General features: G+C 39.2%; 1 protein-coding gene across 1 annotated transcript in view; it reads right to left on the bottom strand.

Annotated features, from left to right (window-relative positions):
- The window catches only part of usp38 (ubiquitin specific peptidase 38), a 35214-nt gene extending 22813 nt beyond the window's left edge, over window positions 1-12401 (bottom strand). Inside the window, exons 1-5 of the mRNA XM_072584137.1 lie at window positions 12167-12401; window positions 8419-9147; window positions 7800-7935; window positions 3800-3929; window positions 2030-2131 (exon numbers count right to left, since the gene is read on the bottom strand). Coding sequence (XP_072440238.1) covers window positions 2030-2131; window positions 3800-3929; window positions 7800-7935; window positions 8419-9103 — 1053 coding nt within the window. The 5' untranslated portion in view covers window positions 9104-9147; window positions 12167-12401. The remainder of the gene's footprint in view (window positions 1-2029; window positions 2132-3799; window positions 3930-7799; window positions 7936-8418; window positions 9148-12166) is intronic.
- Between the last annotated feature and the right edge of the window lie 1584 nt (window positions 12402-13985).

The raw sequence follows: 13985 nt of genomic DNA, 5'->3' as shown, positions 1-13985 counted from the left end.
GTTACTAGGCCATTCAAGTTGATCTGTCAAAGCTCATCTTAGAATTTCAATTACAGCACCCAATCTTATTTTGCTGCCTTATTTTTGTTTCAATGACAAGGCAGATTATTCCAAAAGTACACCACTGAATAAAATCCTCCTTCAAACTAATTTTAAGTTTCCTTTTTACTAATTTTAGGTCTTTTAGTCTTATACTGATTACCATGAGGAAATGTTCTTGATAAACCGTTCCTATGTCAATTTAATTTTTTGCATAGTTCCAAAAAGTTCTTGCTAACCATCTATCTTAACTTTGAGACTGTTGAACTTGACTGTCTAAATCTTCATGAATGCTCACCTCCTATACATGTGGAGTCACTCTTCACCTCACACTCTGTAATATCTAACTGCATCTCAAATGTCTCCCAAATTCAGATGGTATTTTTCTTTTGAAGTGTGGATAACCAGAACTTAGCACAGTGTTAACAATCTGAACTGTGACCAGTGGTGTTCCACAGGGGTCAGTACTGGGGCCACTGTTTGTTTCTAAGACACATAAATGATCGAGAAGAGGGCACTGTTGGTATGATCAGCAAGTTTGCAGATGACACAAAAATTGGTGGAGTAGCAGAAAGCATAAGGGACTGTCAGAGAATACAGGAGGACATAGATGGACTGGAGAGTTGGGCGGATAAATGGCAGATGGATTTGAATCCAGACAAATATCTAATTCTAGAGTGAATTATACAATGAATGGAAGAGCCTTGGGAAAAGTTGATGGGCAGAGAGATCTGGGAATGCAGGTCCATTGTACCCTGAAGGTTGCTGCACAGGTGGACAAAGTGGTCAAGAAGGCATATGGTATGCTTGCCTTTATTGGACGGGGTATTGAGTATAAGAGCTGGCAAGTCATGTTAAAATTGTACAAGACATTGTTTCGGCCACATTTAGAATATGGTGTACAGTTCTGGTCGCCACATTACCAAAAGGATGTGGACGCTTTGGCGAGGGTGCAGAGAAGGTTTACGATGATGTTGCCTGGTATGGAAGGTGCTAGCTATGAAGAGAGATGGAGTAGGTTAGGTTTATTTTCACTAGAAAAAAGGAGATTGAGGGGGGACCTGATTGAGGTTTACAAAATCATAAAGGGTATAGACAGGGTGGATAGAGACAAGCTTTTTCCCAGGGTGAAGGTTTCAATAACAAGAGGTCATGCTTTCAAGATGAGAGGTAGAAAGTTTAAGGGGGATACACGCGGCAAGTACTTCACACAGAGGGTGGTGGGCGTTTGGAACGCGTTGCCAGCAGATGTGGTACAGGCAGGCATTGTAGATTCATTTAAGATGCGTCTGGACAGATGCATGAGAAGGTGGGGAGCCGTGGGATACAAATGCTTAGGAATTGACCAACAGGTTTAGACAGTACATTTGGATCGGCTCAGGCTTGAAGGGCCTAAGGGGCTGTAAATTTTCTTTGCACTTTATTCTTTGAGAGCTCACTGCATAATCTTAACATATAGTCTCCAGACTCTACTGTTCTTGGTCATATCTCCCAGAACTTTGAAACAAAGTTTTGTTTTAATGAAGCTATTATCCAGATAATGAAACAATCAATTTCTGCTTCATATTCCATTCACTGTACTCGCTCCACCGATCTTGAATATATCTATCAATATGAAATCTAATTTGCATTTAGTCTGCCAATTGCTTAACAGGACTAAACCTTTAATAGTACAAATCTTCTATTGTGTCTTCTCAAATGTTCTTAATTTAAATGGACCAAGATCCAGATTCTCATGATTGATTTTACTATTGGCATCTAGTTCATTAACAAATCAACATAAAATAGACACGAATAGTTAAAGTTCATAACAAAGCCACCTACTGTGATATATAGCAAATGTTCTTCATTTTGACTTGTTTATTTTTAACTTGTTGCTCCTGCAAGTTTACTTGAAAAATATGTTTAAGCTAAGTAGAATTACACAGAAAGTAAAAGGTATGACCCAGAATTAACACCTAATAAGTTTGAAATAAGTAGGATTACTTACTAAGTGAAAGGCTTCTGGAGAATGCTGAAAACTGAGCAGCATGTGGGAAAGAACTGTTAAAGCACCAGGTCGCACAATAGGATACCAAAGACGATGAAATATCTGGCACAGAAAATAAATTCACCAATAACTAGTCATGAAACAACAATTTTCCTACTAATTTATTTACTCCAGTCACACTACACAAAGGCCTTGACCTGTTGTTTGGATCCACTGGACATAAATCAGCTTTTTGTACATCAGTATTTGGTCATTACCCACATGAAAGTTTGCATTTTAAGGGTTCATATCTTTTGACCAGCTCTCACCTGCATTCACGTTTGTACTTTCAGAATATAATACTGATAGCAATCAAGAGAAAAGACCTCAATCAATTTTCTTCTCAATGATTCAGGATACGGAGGCCAGGGAAAGGGCCTGCAACACAGCTTTATGGACATCTGCCACCTCAGTACACACCAAAGATTGAATCTCAGTACCAGAGACTGGCCAGTGTGCCTCCCTTCCCTGCACCGCACTCACAGGCCCCACTTACAAACATAAATATATCAGTGTTACACTTATTTACAAATGGTAACTCAATCCCTTAATTAGTGCAATTCTTTTGTTGACCTGATGCACTGTGGGACATTAAAGAAAAATGCAAAAGCATTTGCAATTTTGGTTAAATCCAGTTACCCTTAAGCTATTCTGACTGCAAGTTCTGATTTTGAAATCTACAAAGACTTCTGTAAATATATTTACAAGCTCACTGAATGGTAAATAAAAGCAGCATTTCAGGAATACAAGACAATTTATTCCATTTATATAGCAGCTGTAGGCATGGAACAAACAGCACAAAGTACAATAAATTTTGACCTTGGAGCAAACAAGCAAGTGCAAGATTAAAAAGGATATGAGATAAAAAGTGTCCTTTCCAGGCACAATATTACAGCTGATATACTCCTGCAGCTATTATCATGCATACTTGCTTGCAGTGCAGGTTCATGATTGTTTGAAATCATGCTGAGGTTATAAAATATTTTAACTCACTGAGCAGCATGGGAAAACTCTTTTTACTGATAGGAAAAAAGAACTTCAATTGCTCGGTTGCAATGTTCAGCATTTTGCTTTGCTGAAATCTTATTAATGCAACAGATAACTTTTTTTCTCACTACTGTGCAGATTTCTGTATTACTTTAAATGCTGATACCATGCTACTTCTCTGTAATTAGCAGAACAAGTAATTTCAAACACCAAAAAATGTTCCAAATACTGATATTACACAAAGGCAGTTTCCTCTGAAGTGATACAATGCAGTCGTTAAACCTTCAAGATTCATTATTTCCAATGGTGAGGCGAGTGTGACACCCCTTGACATCAATCGAGTGTGGCATCAAGGAGCTCCAGACCCCTGACATCCTTCGGGTTACCAACGGCCTGAAGCTCAACTGGACTCACCACATAAACACATTGGCACCACCTTGGTCAGAGCCTAGGAATACTGCAAGCCAGTAACTCACCTCCTGACTCCCCAAAGCCCTATCCACTAGTCAGCAGTGTATGCATCTGCCTGCAATTTCTTCAGAAGCAGCTGATGGTAATATTAAAAATATGTGATATGTATTCACATAAACGCTTATACAAAATTTATCTTTGTAACATTCAAATAGAATGTTAAATATAATGAACAGTTTTGCATTAGCATTCATATACGCACACTGGAAATATCAATTTTCATGTCCTATGGTCTACAAGGGATGCGTACACTTGGTTTATCACCCAACTTACCTGTTCAATTTTAAGCAGAGTGACATCTATAAGGATAGTGAACTTCTGGACTGAAGCCAATCCTTTGAGTAGTGCAATCACCCAAGTTTCGACATGATGAGCTAATGGCCAGGACAGCCAGTCAATCATTCTAAAAAGGACACAAAAGCATAAAACCAGTAACAGTTAGATCCTAAGATAAACAAAGAACTACAGATCATGGAAATCTGAAACAAAAAAAAAAGGAATTGCAGCAGAAACTCAGCAGGTAATGGCAGCATCTGTGGAGAGAAAGCAGAATCAATTATTCAGGTTCAGTAACCTTCTTTAGAACTGGTTTCTGATGTACTGCTGGTTCTGAAGGGTCACTTGACCCAAAACATTAATTCTGCCTTCTCTACACAGCAATTCCTGTGATACTTAGACCCTATCCATGATTTGTAGCCATGACACCATCTTGATTTGTAATCATCAAGGTAGGAATTATTTGTGGGAGGAAGATCAAAAGCTTTTTACATCAGTACCAAACATTCTGGGGTATAAATCAGCTTGAAATTAAGGAAACTTCTTTTCATTGTGATGAAGATTGTCCATAGTGTCCAGGGATGTGGAGGGTAGGTGGATTAGTCTTGGGAAATGCAGGGCTACAGGATAGGGTATGGGGTAGGTCTGACTGGGATGTTCTTTGGAGGGTCAATGTAGACTTGATGGGCTGAATGGCCTAATCCCACACTGAAGAGACCCCATCTCCTTAATCCCAGATACACATTCACACAATAGACAAGACATATAACTCTGCACACATAAATGGATTCCTTTCAAAAAAAGAAGAGAAAAGGCAGAAAGAATTGGGGGAAATAAATATCACATTTGGAAATGAACATTGGTAAATGCTTCTCACATTTTTGGAGAAATTCAATACATAGATTTAGAGGAAACTTAAACAGTCAATCTTATTTATATGCCTAGTTTAGTCTCTGTTATAAATTTGTCTCAAATATGAAAATAATTTCTTCGCAGTACAGAATTTAAACATTACTAAAAAGAAAAGAGTTAGCAGCATAATTCATTGTATATGCTAAAGTTTATTCACACCAGAAGGCCTGATAACTTGCAAGTCCACAGACTACACATTTTTCACTGATTGAAGGGCTACAGAGGCACACAATTCCTGCTGCATCCCAATGCTCTGACCGATTAGAGTCAACCTGCCTAGTTCGAACTTAATCAGTTAACTAGGGTAATTCACAATTCAAGCTGTGACTCCATGCCAAACAATGCCAACCTCTTAAAGCTATATAAATTGTTTTTTCTGTTTCTTTTCCCTGTGGGTCAATCTTTTTGAGTACAAAATGAAAAGTATTAATTTCATTCCTCTTTTTAGCAAGTACAGGCTGTTCTGCTTTAAATGCGGTAATTAAATTCTTGTGCAACCTCGTGTTTTGGAAAATCGTGCAATAGAAATAAGTGGGCCCACGGGAAAAACAGAGGTGGGGGTGAACCACCAAAAATATCAATAAAAATTGAAACAAAAATACTCGTTAGCCTATCACAAATGACAGCACAGCCTAAGTAAATATTTTAGTGAAAGAATAAATTTAACACCAAGGGGTTTCTGAGTTTGATGAATTACAGTAATGTATTAACATAAAAGCTGAGGGTCATCATCATCAGCATCATCATTACTTTCAGGTGCAGTTCTGATACAGGGTTATGACAAAAGGAAATGTTTAGTCCAGAATTGGATGGCTATGGTTCATTGTCCTCAGACTGTTTCTTGGGGTTTAGCTTATAAAAGGCATCTAGTTTTTGCTGCTTGGCCATCTTTCATGAAGAAGCTGTTCATAGGATGCCAGATAAGACTTGATGCCACGAACTGCTATCCTGCTGCATTCTGCATTGTAGTCATTATCTTCTAAGAGTGGCACGGTGGCACAGTGGTTAGCACTGCTGCCTCACAGCGCCAGAGACCTGGGTTCAATTCCTGCCTCAGGCAACTGTCTGTGTGGAGTTTGCACATTCTCAGTGCCTGCGTGGGTTTCCTCCAGATGCTCTGGTTTCCTCCCACAGTCCAAAAATGTGCAGGTTAGGTAAATTGGCCATGCTAAATTGCCCGTAGTGTTAGGCAAAGGGGTAAATGTAGGGGAATGGGTCGCTCTTCGGAGGGTCGGTGTGGACTTGTTGGGCTGAAGAGCCTGTTTCCACACTGCAAGTAATCTAAAAAAAAAGACAGCTTCTCAACTTCCCTCAGGATAGAAGACAAAAGAGAAGTGAAAGTTCTCCTGGTGCTGCATCCTGGGCTTCATAGCCTTCATCTTGAATTTCAATTTCTGCTGCAGTAACAAGTTGTTGGAGATCAGTCTCCACTTCTTCAATTGCAACTTGTTTTGCAAGAGCAACATAATGTTCTTTGATTACTGGAAGCTCCTCAGACAGTTCAATGCCTTTAAAATTATGGAGAAAATCTGGGAGAAGATTCCACCAACTCGCATGCAAGCAGTCTTTACTGACATCATCCCTGGCCTCCACAATGATGTTAATAGCATTCTTAAAAATCTTCCAATATTGAAGAACACTGTCCTCATTATCCCCTTCAGTAACTGCAATTAGCTTCCTGAATGTGCGCCTTAAATAATAAGCTTTAAAAGCTGCTACTGCATCCTAGTCCATGGGTTGAATGCGAGATGTTGTGTTGGAGGTAGAAATAGCACTTCGATGTTTTCTGAAAGCTTACCAATGATGTATTGTCCAGAATGAGGAGAACCTTGAAATCCAATTTTTTTCCTTTTGCAATAATTTCTAAAAACATCCTCAAAAACATTACCATCAGAAAAAATTTGCCCCGCCATCCAAACTCTTTTGCCAACCCTGAAGTAAACACCTAGAGTGGACCAAAGGTAGCAGGAGTGGAATTGTGTAATCGTCAATGGGAGTTTGCATTTTAAACATACCGTTCCCCAATTCACCAACTGCGTTACAGCCAAATCATGTTGATGAAACACGCCTTATAGGAGAACAATGCGTAGGCACTAACTTGATAGACACTGCCCATTGTACCCCAGGTGAATGTTTGAAAGTCGTCAAGTCAGGCTGTGCCACAGCAAAGACCAAAATCACACTCAGTGACTGAATATTAAATTGACAATATTATGAAGTTAAATTTCTGATATTCTCACACTGTTTAAATACTTTCATGATCGTGCTTCTGTCACTTACCTCAAGAACCTCCCCCATCCCCACATCTCTTCCAGTATTCTCTACCCTCTGGCCCACATGGCTGCATCCACTCTCCATTCAACCATGTGTAGCTCCTTTCCCTTCAGTTGCCTAGGCTCCATGCTCTGAAATTCCTGCAATAAGCATCTTCACCTCTCTTTTCTCCTTCCTCATCATCCATTTTTTTGAAGATATCTCTGACAGCTAGCTTCACATTACTGGAAAAAGGAGTAGAATTTCAACTCCTCCATAAGCATGTGCTTTATTAGCCTCATGCTCTCTCAATGCAAGGATTCTTCAAAGTCTGAATCTAATTTAGCTCCTCAGCCATTCAATAATACCACAGTTTCCCTGTGTCTCAAGTAATGACATTGTTCCATTTTTTTGATATCCTTACCTATTATAAAGTCTTCAGAGTTTTGAAAATTTGAGTTGACAACATCTAGTTTATTTTTTCTTAAAAAGAAACAAATACACATTTCCACCTTGCTTCACTTGGCCAACAAGCTTCCAGATTTCACTCTTTGATGTGCCTCCTTGTTCTATAACAAACTCACATCACATCTGCACCCACTATTTATACACAGGGGAAATTTCAAAAAAGATCTTCTAATAAATTTAAATTTTTCTCCTCCTTGATTATTAAACATCACTACAGGTTTTAAAACAGTATCTGCACAAGGAAACAGCCAAATTTACCCACGTATGAGGAACTGCTAAGTCAGCAAACAATTCAACAGCTCAGAGATGTTTTGACACATCTGGAGAGTGTGAGGTGATTCACAAATGCAAGATCAGTGACTACCTGCAGAGTGCACAAGTCATGCTGGCATCTTTAACATTTTGATCTGTGATCAAGCTTCGAATGAGAACTGTAATCATCTGTAATGGGATGTGCTGAACGAGGCTTGCTAGGGCAATAGATGGTTCAAATAAAGAATCTGTAAAACAAGAGGTGGAAGAACTCTTATTTGGTTTGTTGGAACAACCCAATGTAGAATTGGGTATCAACTTGATTTCAAAGAAAGCATTCAATAACTGATTTACAGATGAAGGAAAATTGAAAAGTAGACTCAATTTGATAATTAAATAGACATGTAGACTATTAGCTCTAAATATTATTGCTAATCATTCTTAAAAGCAACGGAACTTACAAATAACATATTTAATAATTTTTGAATTTCTTTATATCTGACAAGTTCCACTTACTTGAGTCCAGTAGAGGGAACAACGGACAGGGACCAGCATCCCGCCAGATTAGTTTACTGACACAAAAGAACTATTATAATAGCTCACAACAATTTTCATCTATTAAGGCAAATAGAAGAATGGGGAAAGGCACAAACATTTGAAAATTTAATGCTTGAGAAAGTCTAAACAAATAACCATTTTTAAAAAAACTTATTCCCTGTTGTGTTCCTTACCTGTAGCTGAGATGATCACAAATACCTCTTGTAGAGAAGGCAGAAGTGCACCAGGCTCAGCTTTCCAAATACTTTGCAACAAATTGCTTACTTTGTTCACCTGAGAAATAAATCCACGGATCTCTTCTTCCTGTGTTGCACTGCATTGGAACTGACTTATAGTCCTTACTAGCTGCTGGCAAAACAGTACTGCTGATTTACCTTTTGGGATGCAATGTACAAAGTCAGACAACAACTCACTCAACCTAGCACACAGCAAAGGTTCTGGTCTTTCACAAACTAGTCGCAGTATCTCAGTGTGCATGCAGCCAAAGATTTCAAGCACAGAAGGGCAGCTCATAATAAGTTTTAGTCCCATGTGGATATAGTCAATGATGGCAATATCTTTCTTATCTAGTGATCCATAACCTTGTTGCAGAAGATTTAGAATAAATCCCTTGTTGAAGAATTCCTCAAATTCACAACGATGGTACCTGGCATAGGCATCAAGTACCTGATGACCCACTTGTTTCTGGAAATTATCCTCCCCAATTAAAATTAATCGTGTTGTCAGATCAAACATTGCCTTGCATTGCTCCCGGTCAACTGAGTTCTCGGCTGCATCTACCACTTTCTTCACAATTCCCTTCTTCACTGGTAGGGGATGTGAAGAGGTGACGAGGGCTTCCAGAATTTTATCCATCATTGATTACTATACCACAGTGTTACATAGGAGGTAACTAACAGAGCCTAACAGAGAAAAAGAAAAACAAAAAGTCAAACGGCAAATAATACAATCCTAATTACATTTGACAACTTATTTTCAAAAACCAAAACAAATGTAGAAGAGTTATGGAAATTGTCCTTCCTCCATCCCAATCTGCCCCTGTCCTCTGGTGTTTCTGCACTTCTGCTAAGCTGGTTTCTAGAGAAATTAAAAACAGACTTCAGGTCCAAACTTTAAAAGGCTGATGTCTTCATATTCTATCACAAGAAATGTGTATATTACCCAAAAACCCAATTACACGTCACCATGAAATGGTATAGGTAGCATTTTTCAAGTATACTTTCGAGACAGAGATAAAAACAGAAAGTCCTGATTAACTCAGGTCGAGCAGCATTTGTTCTGAAAGAGTTATACTGGACTCAAAATTTTGTTTTTCTACTATTGCATTTGAGCATTATGCATGTTTTCCACTGAAGCGTAACTCCAACAGGACTGAATTCTGCTCTCTGCTTCCTTATCTTTTAAAGCAGCCCTTAAAAGCTACAACTCTGACCAGTTTTTGATTACTTTATATAAATGTCACTGTCAATGTGAGTTGTATTAATTTCCTTTAGGTAGTTGTTACTGTTTGTGGCAAGTTAGGATAGATAAGATGTTCTTACAAGCATTTGTTGAGAACACGCAGGGGAAAAAAAAAATCATGAACACGTGATTCCACATCCAAAAAGTTTTGAAAATTTACTCAGCTGCAAAGTCACACAAAATAAAAGAATTTGCATTGTGAAATTACTAACTGTTGTGATCTGATGTGACTTAGAAGGATTGAACAAATCAGAGGGGTGCTTTGCTTAGTTTAACATCATACTGATTTCATCATACCAGGACCCTATACTGTCTCGCTGATGAATAAACCTCAGCTGGGTAGTGGAGGGACACAAGAATAATAATTTCTAAAGAAGAAGGAAAGAAGTTAACTTAAAAATTAGATTAGATTACTTACAGTGTGAAAACAGTGCCTTCAGCCCAACAAGTCCACACCGACCCTCTGAAGAGCAACCCACCCAGACCCATTCCCCTACATTTACCCCTTCACCTAACACTATGGGCAATTTAGCAAGGCCAATTCACCTAACCTGCACCTTTTTGGACTGTAGGAAGAAACTGGAGCACCCGCAGGAAAACCACAATGTGCAACCTCCACACAAACAGTTGCCTGAGGTGGGAATTGAACACGGGTTCCTGGTGCTGTGAGGCAGCAGTGCTAACCACTGTGCCACCCACTAGAATGGCTCCTTTCGACTTATGATCAAAAGAAAAGCTGCAAGGAGTGTAAGTGGAATTTAAACAAGGATAAATTTGACTTTAAATGTAATTCTGCACAACATCAGATGCCGATGAACACGCCAAAGATCATACATGAAAACATTTGCTTAGGGAAAGTACCAAGAGATTGCTTGTGCAAAGTGGATCTGTGAGGAGAAATTGAGGACTGCAGATGCTGGAGATCAGAGCTGAAAATGTGTTGCTGGAAAAGCGCAGGAGGTCAGGCAGCATCCAAGGAGCCCATGCCCGAAACGTCGATTCTCCTGCTCTTTGGATGCTGCCTGACCTGCTGCGCTTTTCCAGCAACACATTTTCAGCAAAGTGGATCTATAGCCACCATAGATCATTGCCTTGGAAAGATAAATAAGGTTTACCATCAATGTTTATTTTCCAAAAAAACATGTTCCCTATTATAGATGTCACTGAATTCCTAGTTTGACACTGACCACACAGATATTAAAAGAAAATGTACATTAAAATAACATTACAACCAGGTTTTTACCAGAACAAAAGAATTATATTTAACTACCAGTGATTCAAAGTGAACCAGACTAAAAACATATCTACACAGTAGAGTGCATATTCTCGCCATGCTGTGTTAAATGCAATGTTATTACAATTATCCTGCTCTTCCTCAAGGCTTTTCCCTGCCTGGTTGATAATCAATAAATACAACACTGAAAAAAAACTTTACTTAAGGGTTTCCATCTTAATGGAGGAGACTTCAGGCCACATCCAACAACCCGCTTCAAAAACTGTCCTCATTTTGACAGCCGTAACAATAAACTCCAGCTTAAACAATCCACAACATTCTAAACTAATCTACAACGTTCCAAATTAAATATTCCATAACAATCAAAAAGAATAAGTCAATTCACCCCATGTTAATGAATGGATCCACATCTTTGACAAAAATAATCAGTTCTTCCTTGTACCACGTTTCAGTGAAATCTGTACATTAACTTGGAGTTAACTTGTTACAGTCTAACATAGTACGTGTCAAACATTACCTACACTCACCTTTAGTGGTAGCAATTACATTAAATTCTAATCAAATGTCATCGACTTGAAAGTTAACTGTTACTTTCTACACAGATGCTGCCTGATCTGAGTATTTTCAACACTTCCTGTTTCAGACTTCCAGCATCGGCAGTATTTTAATTCTGATTCAATTGAAACCATCACTATTACTTCTAATAGCAAATTCCTTATTAGTAAAGACCCCACATAACTGTTAACGTCTATATTAGTTAACTCAAATTGATTCTCTTTGTACGGGACGAGTTAGATAAAGAATTTTAAATATTGATGGTCAGATTGGAGGAAATATTGTTCAAAACATGGATTCAAATTCGATCTACTAAATTAATGCCAAACGAACAAAACTCTGCATTTTTAGATAAATCAGATTGCTGTTCAAGTGTTAAAAAGAACAAAAACTTCTCCAAGTCTCAGCGATTTAGCCGACATCTACTTCCACACCATAACACAGTATTTTGGCCACCCCGGTCGCTACCAATTGCCATTTGGTTTTAAACGAAGTCAGTTGTAATATGAAAGGAGAAATCAAATGGTACAACGAACACGAAAACGCTGACAGAAAGGAAATAAGATCGTAAGTGAAAATGTTGCAAGTCATTATGTGGAGGCCAGAATCAATCGTGACTCGAGTCATCGGTGTCTCAATGATCCAGAAAGGAATGCTGTGTCACAACTTACCCAAGGAAACCATGGCAGCCGCCGGCCTGGCGCTCAGACTTCAACACAATGCTCTAAATGCTCCATCTCACACAGCCGCCGCCGCCGCCTTCTCCTCCTCGTCCTCGTCCTCGTCCTCTTCCCCTTCCTCTTCCTCCCGCACTCCAGTGACTGTCACCACGTTCACATCAATGACCCGATCAGCCAGGCCGGTTCAGCAAAACACACGACCCCGGCCAACTCCGTAAGAAACGTCAATGCGACAGCGCCACTTAAGACCCTGCACTGCTTCATCTTGGTCGGCCGATGAAGTGCCGTCACCGTCTGTGTGAATCAGAGTTTAAACGTTGGAAGGTTTATGAGAGGGTGTGAGGGAAACGAATACTTTTTTAAAAAAAAGATACATCTTAAATTTTCGGTGGTGTCAGCTGCAAGGATGATACCCAGTTTCAACAAATTCCCTCCGACTCAGGCAAATTTGAGGGTGCCTCAGACAGCGTTGCCCATTGTGCTGCCAGTGTAGTTTCTTTGGGAATAGGGCGGTTCATGTGGTTGATTGTATCTGTTCAGCTCATATAATATCGTCACCAACGTGATATATACTTTAATCTTTCATGTCTATGACGCTGCAATCAAACTATCAGGTCTCATTTATTAGGGGTGATTGCCAATATTCTGGTTTTAAAGGCATTGCCTATTTTGATACCATTTAACGGAAAGATGAAAACGGTGTTCTCAGTATATGATTGCCATCAATATCGCCATTGACAGTGTTCACCTTGCTTGAATTTTAGTGAAATTACCAAAGCGAGTGTAATAATTCCTATTGTTATGTGCAGGACAACATTTATTGCTCGTTCCTAATTGCGCTTGAGAGGATAAGGGTTAGCTGCCTTCTCGAATCGCAGTGGTCAATGTGTTGGATGTATACTAACAGTTATTTGGCATGAGTATGATAAAGGAAACACGTTAAAGGACTACAGCGGCCAATATCACAAAGATAAGGTAAATCCGCTAATTCAGCCTTCTTGTGGGTTTCCCACCCCACCACAGCATGCATCTGTCATTTGACTGACTCCACAGAATTTTTGCATCCATAATTTATTTAGATATTAATCACTGTTTATACAAAAATCACTACTTTCTGCAACTAATCTTGAACTTGCCTTTTACCTGTTGGTACCATACATCCCCAACTTCTACAAAGGTAAAGATAGTAAGGACTGCAAGTGCTGGAAGTCAGAGTCGATAAAATGTGGAGCTGGAAAAGCACAGCAGGTCAGACAGCATCAGAGGAGCAGGAAAGTCAACATTTCTGGCCAGGGCCCTTCATCAGGATTGAACCTGATTTGTTGCTCAAGCTTGACTTTCGAGGAGAAATGAGGATTGTAGATGCTAAAGATTGACTTTCTAGCCCACTTGTATGTTCTAAATCTTTTTAATCAACCTGTTCAGACAGGCTATGAGAAAACATCTGGAGTATGTGGGACTTGAATTCAGGTCTTCTAACCCAGAGGTAGGGATACTACCACTGCACCACAAAAGCCCCAAAGTATAATCAATTGTATGCATATGTCCCTTTCAGAACATAGAGCTTATGATTGTGTAATTATTATCTGTATCATAAATAATACAGAGTTGTTATTACACACCTCTGGAACAGATGGGATTTGAATCTGGATCTCCTGATTCAACAGTAAGGACACTTCCACTGCACCACAACAGCCCATTTGCACGGTGACCTCCTTCATTTGCTTTCTTTCAAGCATGTTTCTTCAGGTTTATTCACAGCTCCATCTCCTAAAACGAAGGTCAGTATTGTTGTTCTGCTCTTCGTGTT

This window comes from Chiloscyllium punctatum, chromosome 14, assembly GCF_047496795.1.
Source record: "Chiloscyllium punctatum isolate Juve2018m chromosome 14, sChiPun1.3, whole genome shotgun sequence".
Classification (NCBI taxonomy): domain Eukaryota; kingdom Metazoa; phylum Chordata; class Chondrichthyes; order Orectolobiformes; family Hemiscylliidae; genus Chiloscyllium; species Chiloscyllium punctatum.
This window is presented reverse-complemented; position numbering and strand designations above follow the sequence as displayed.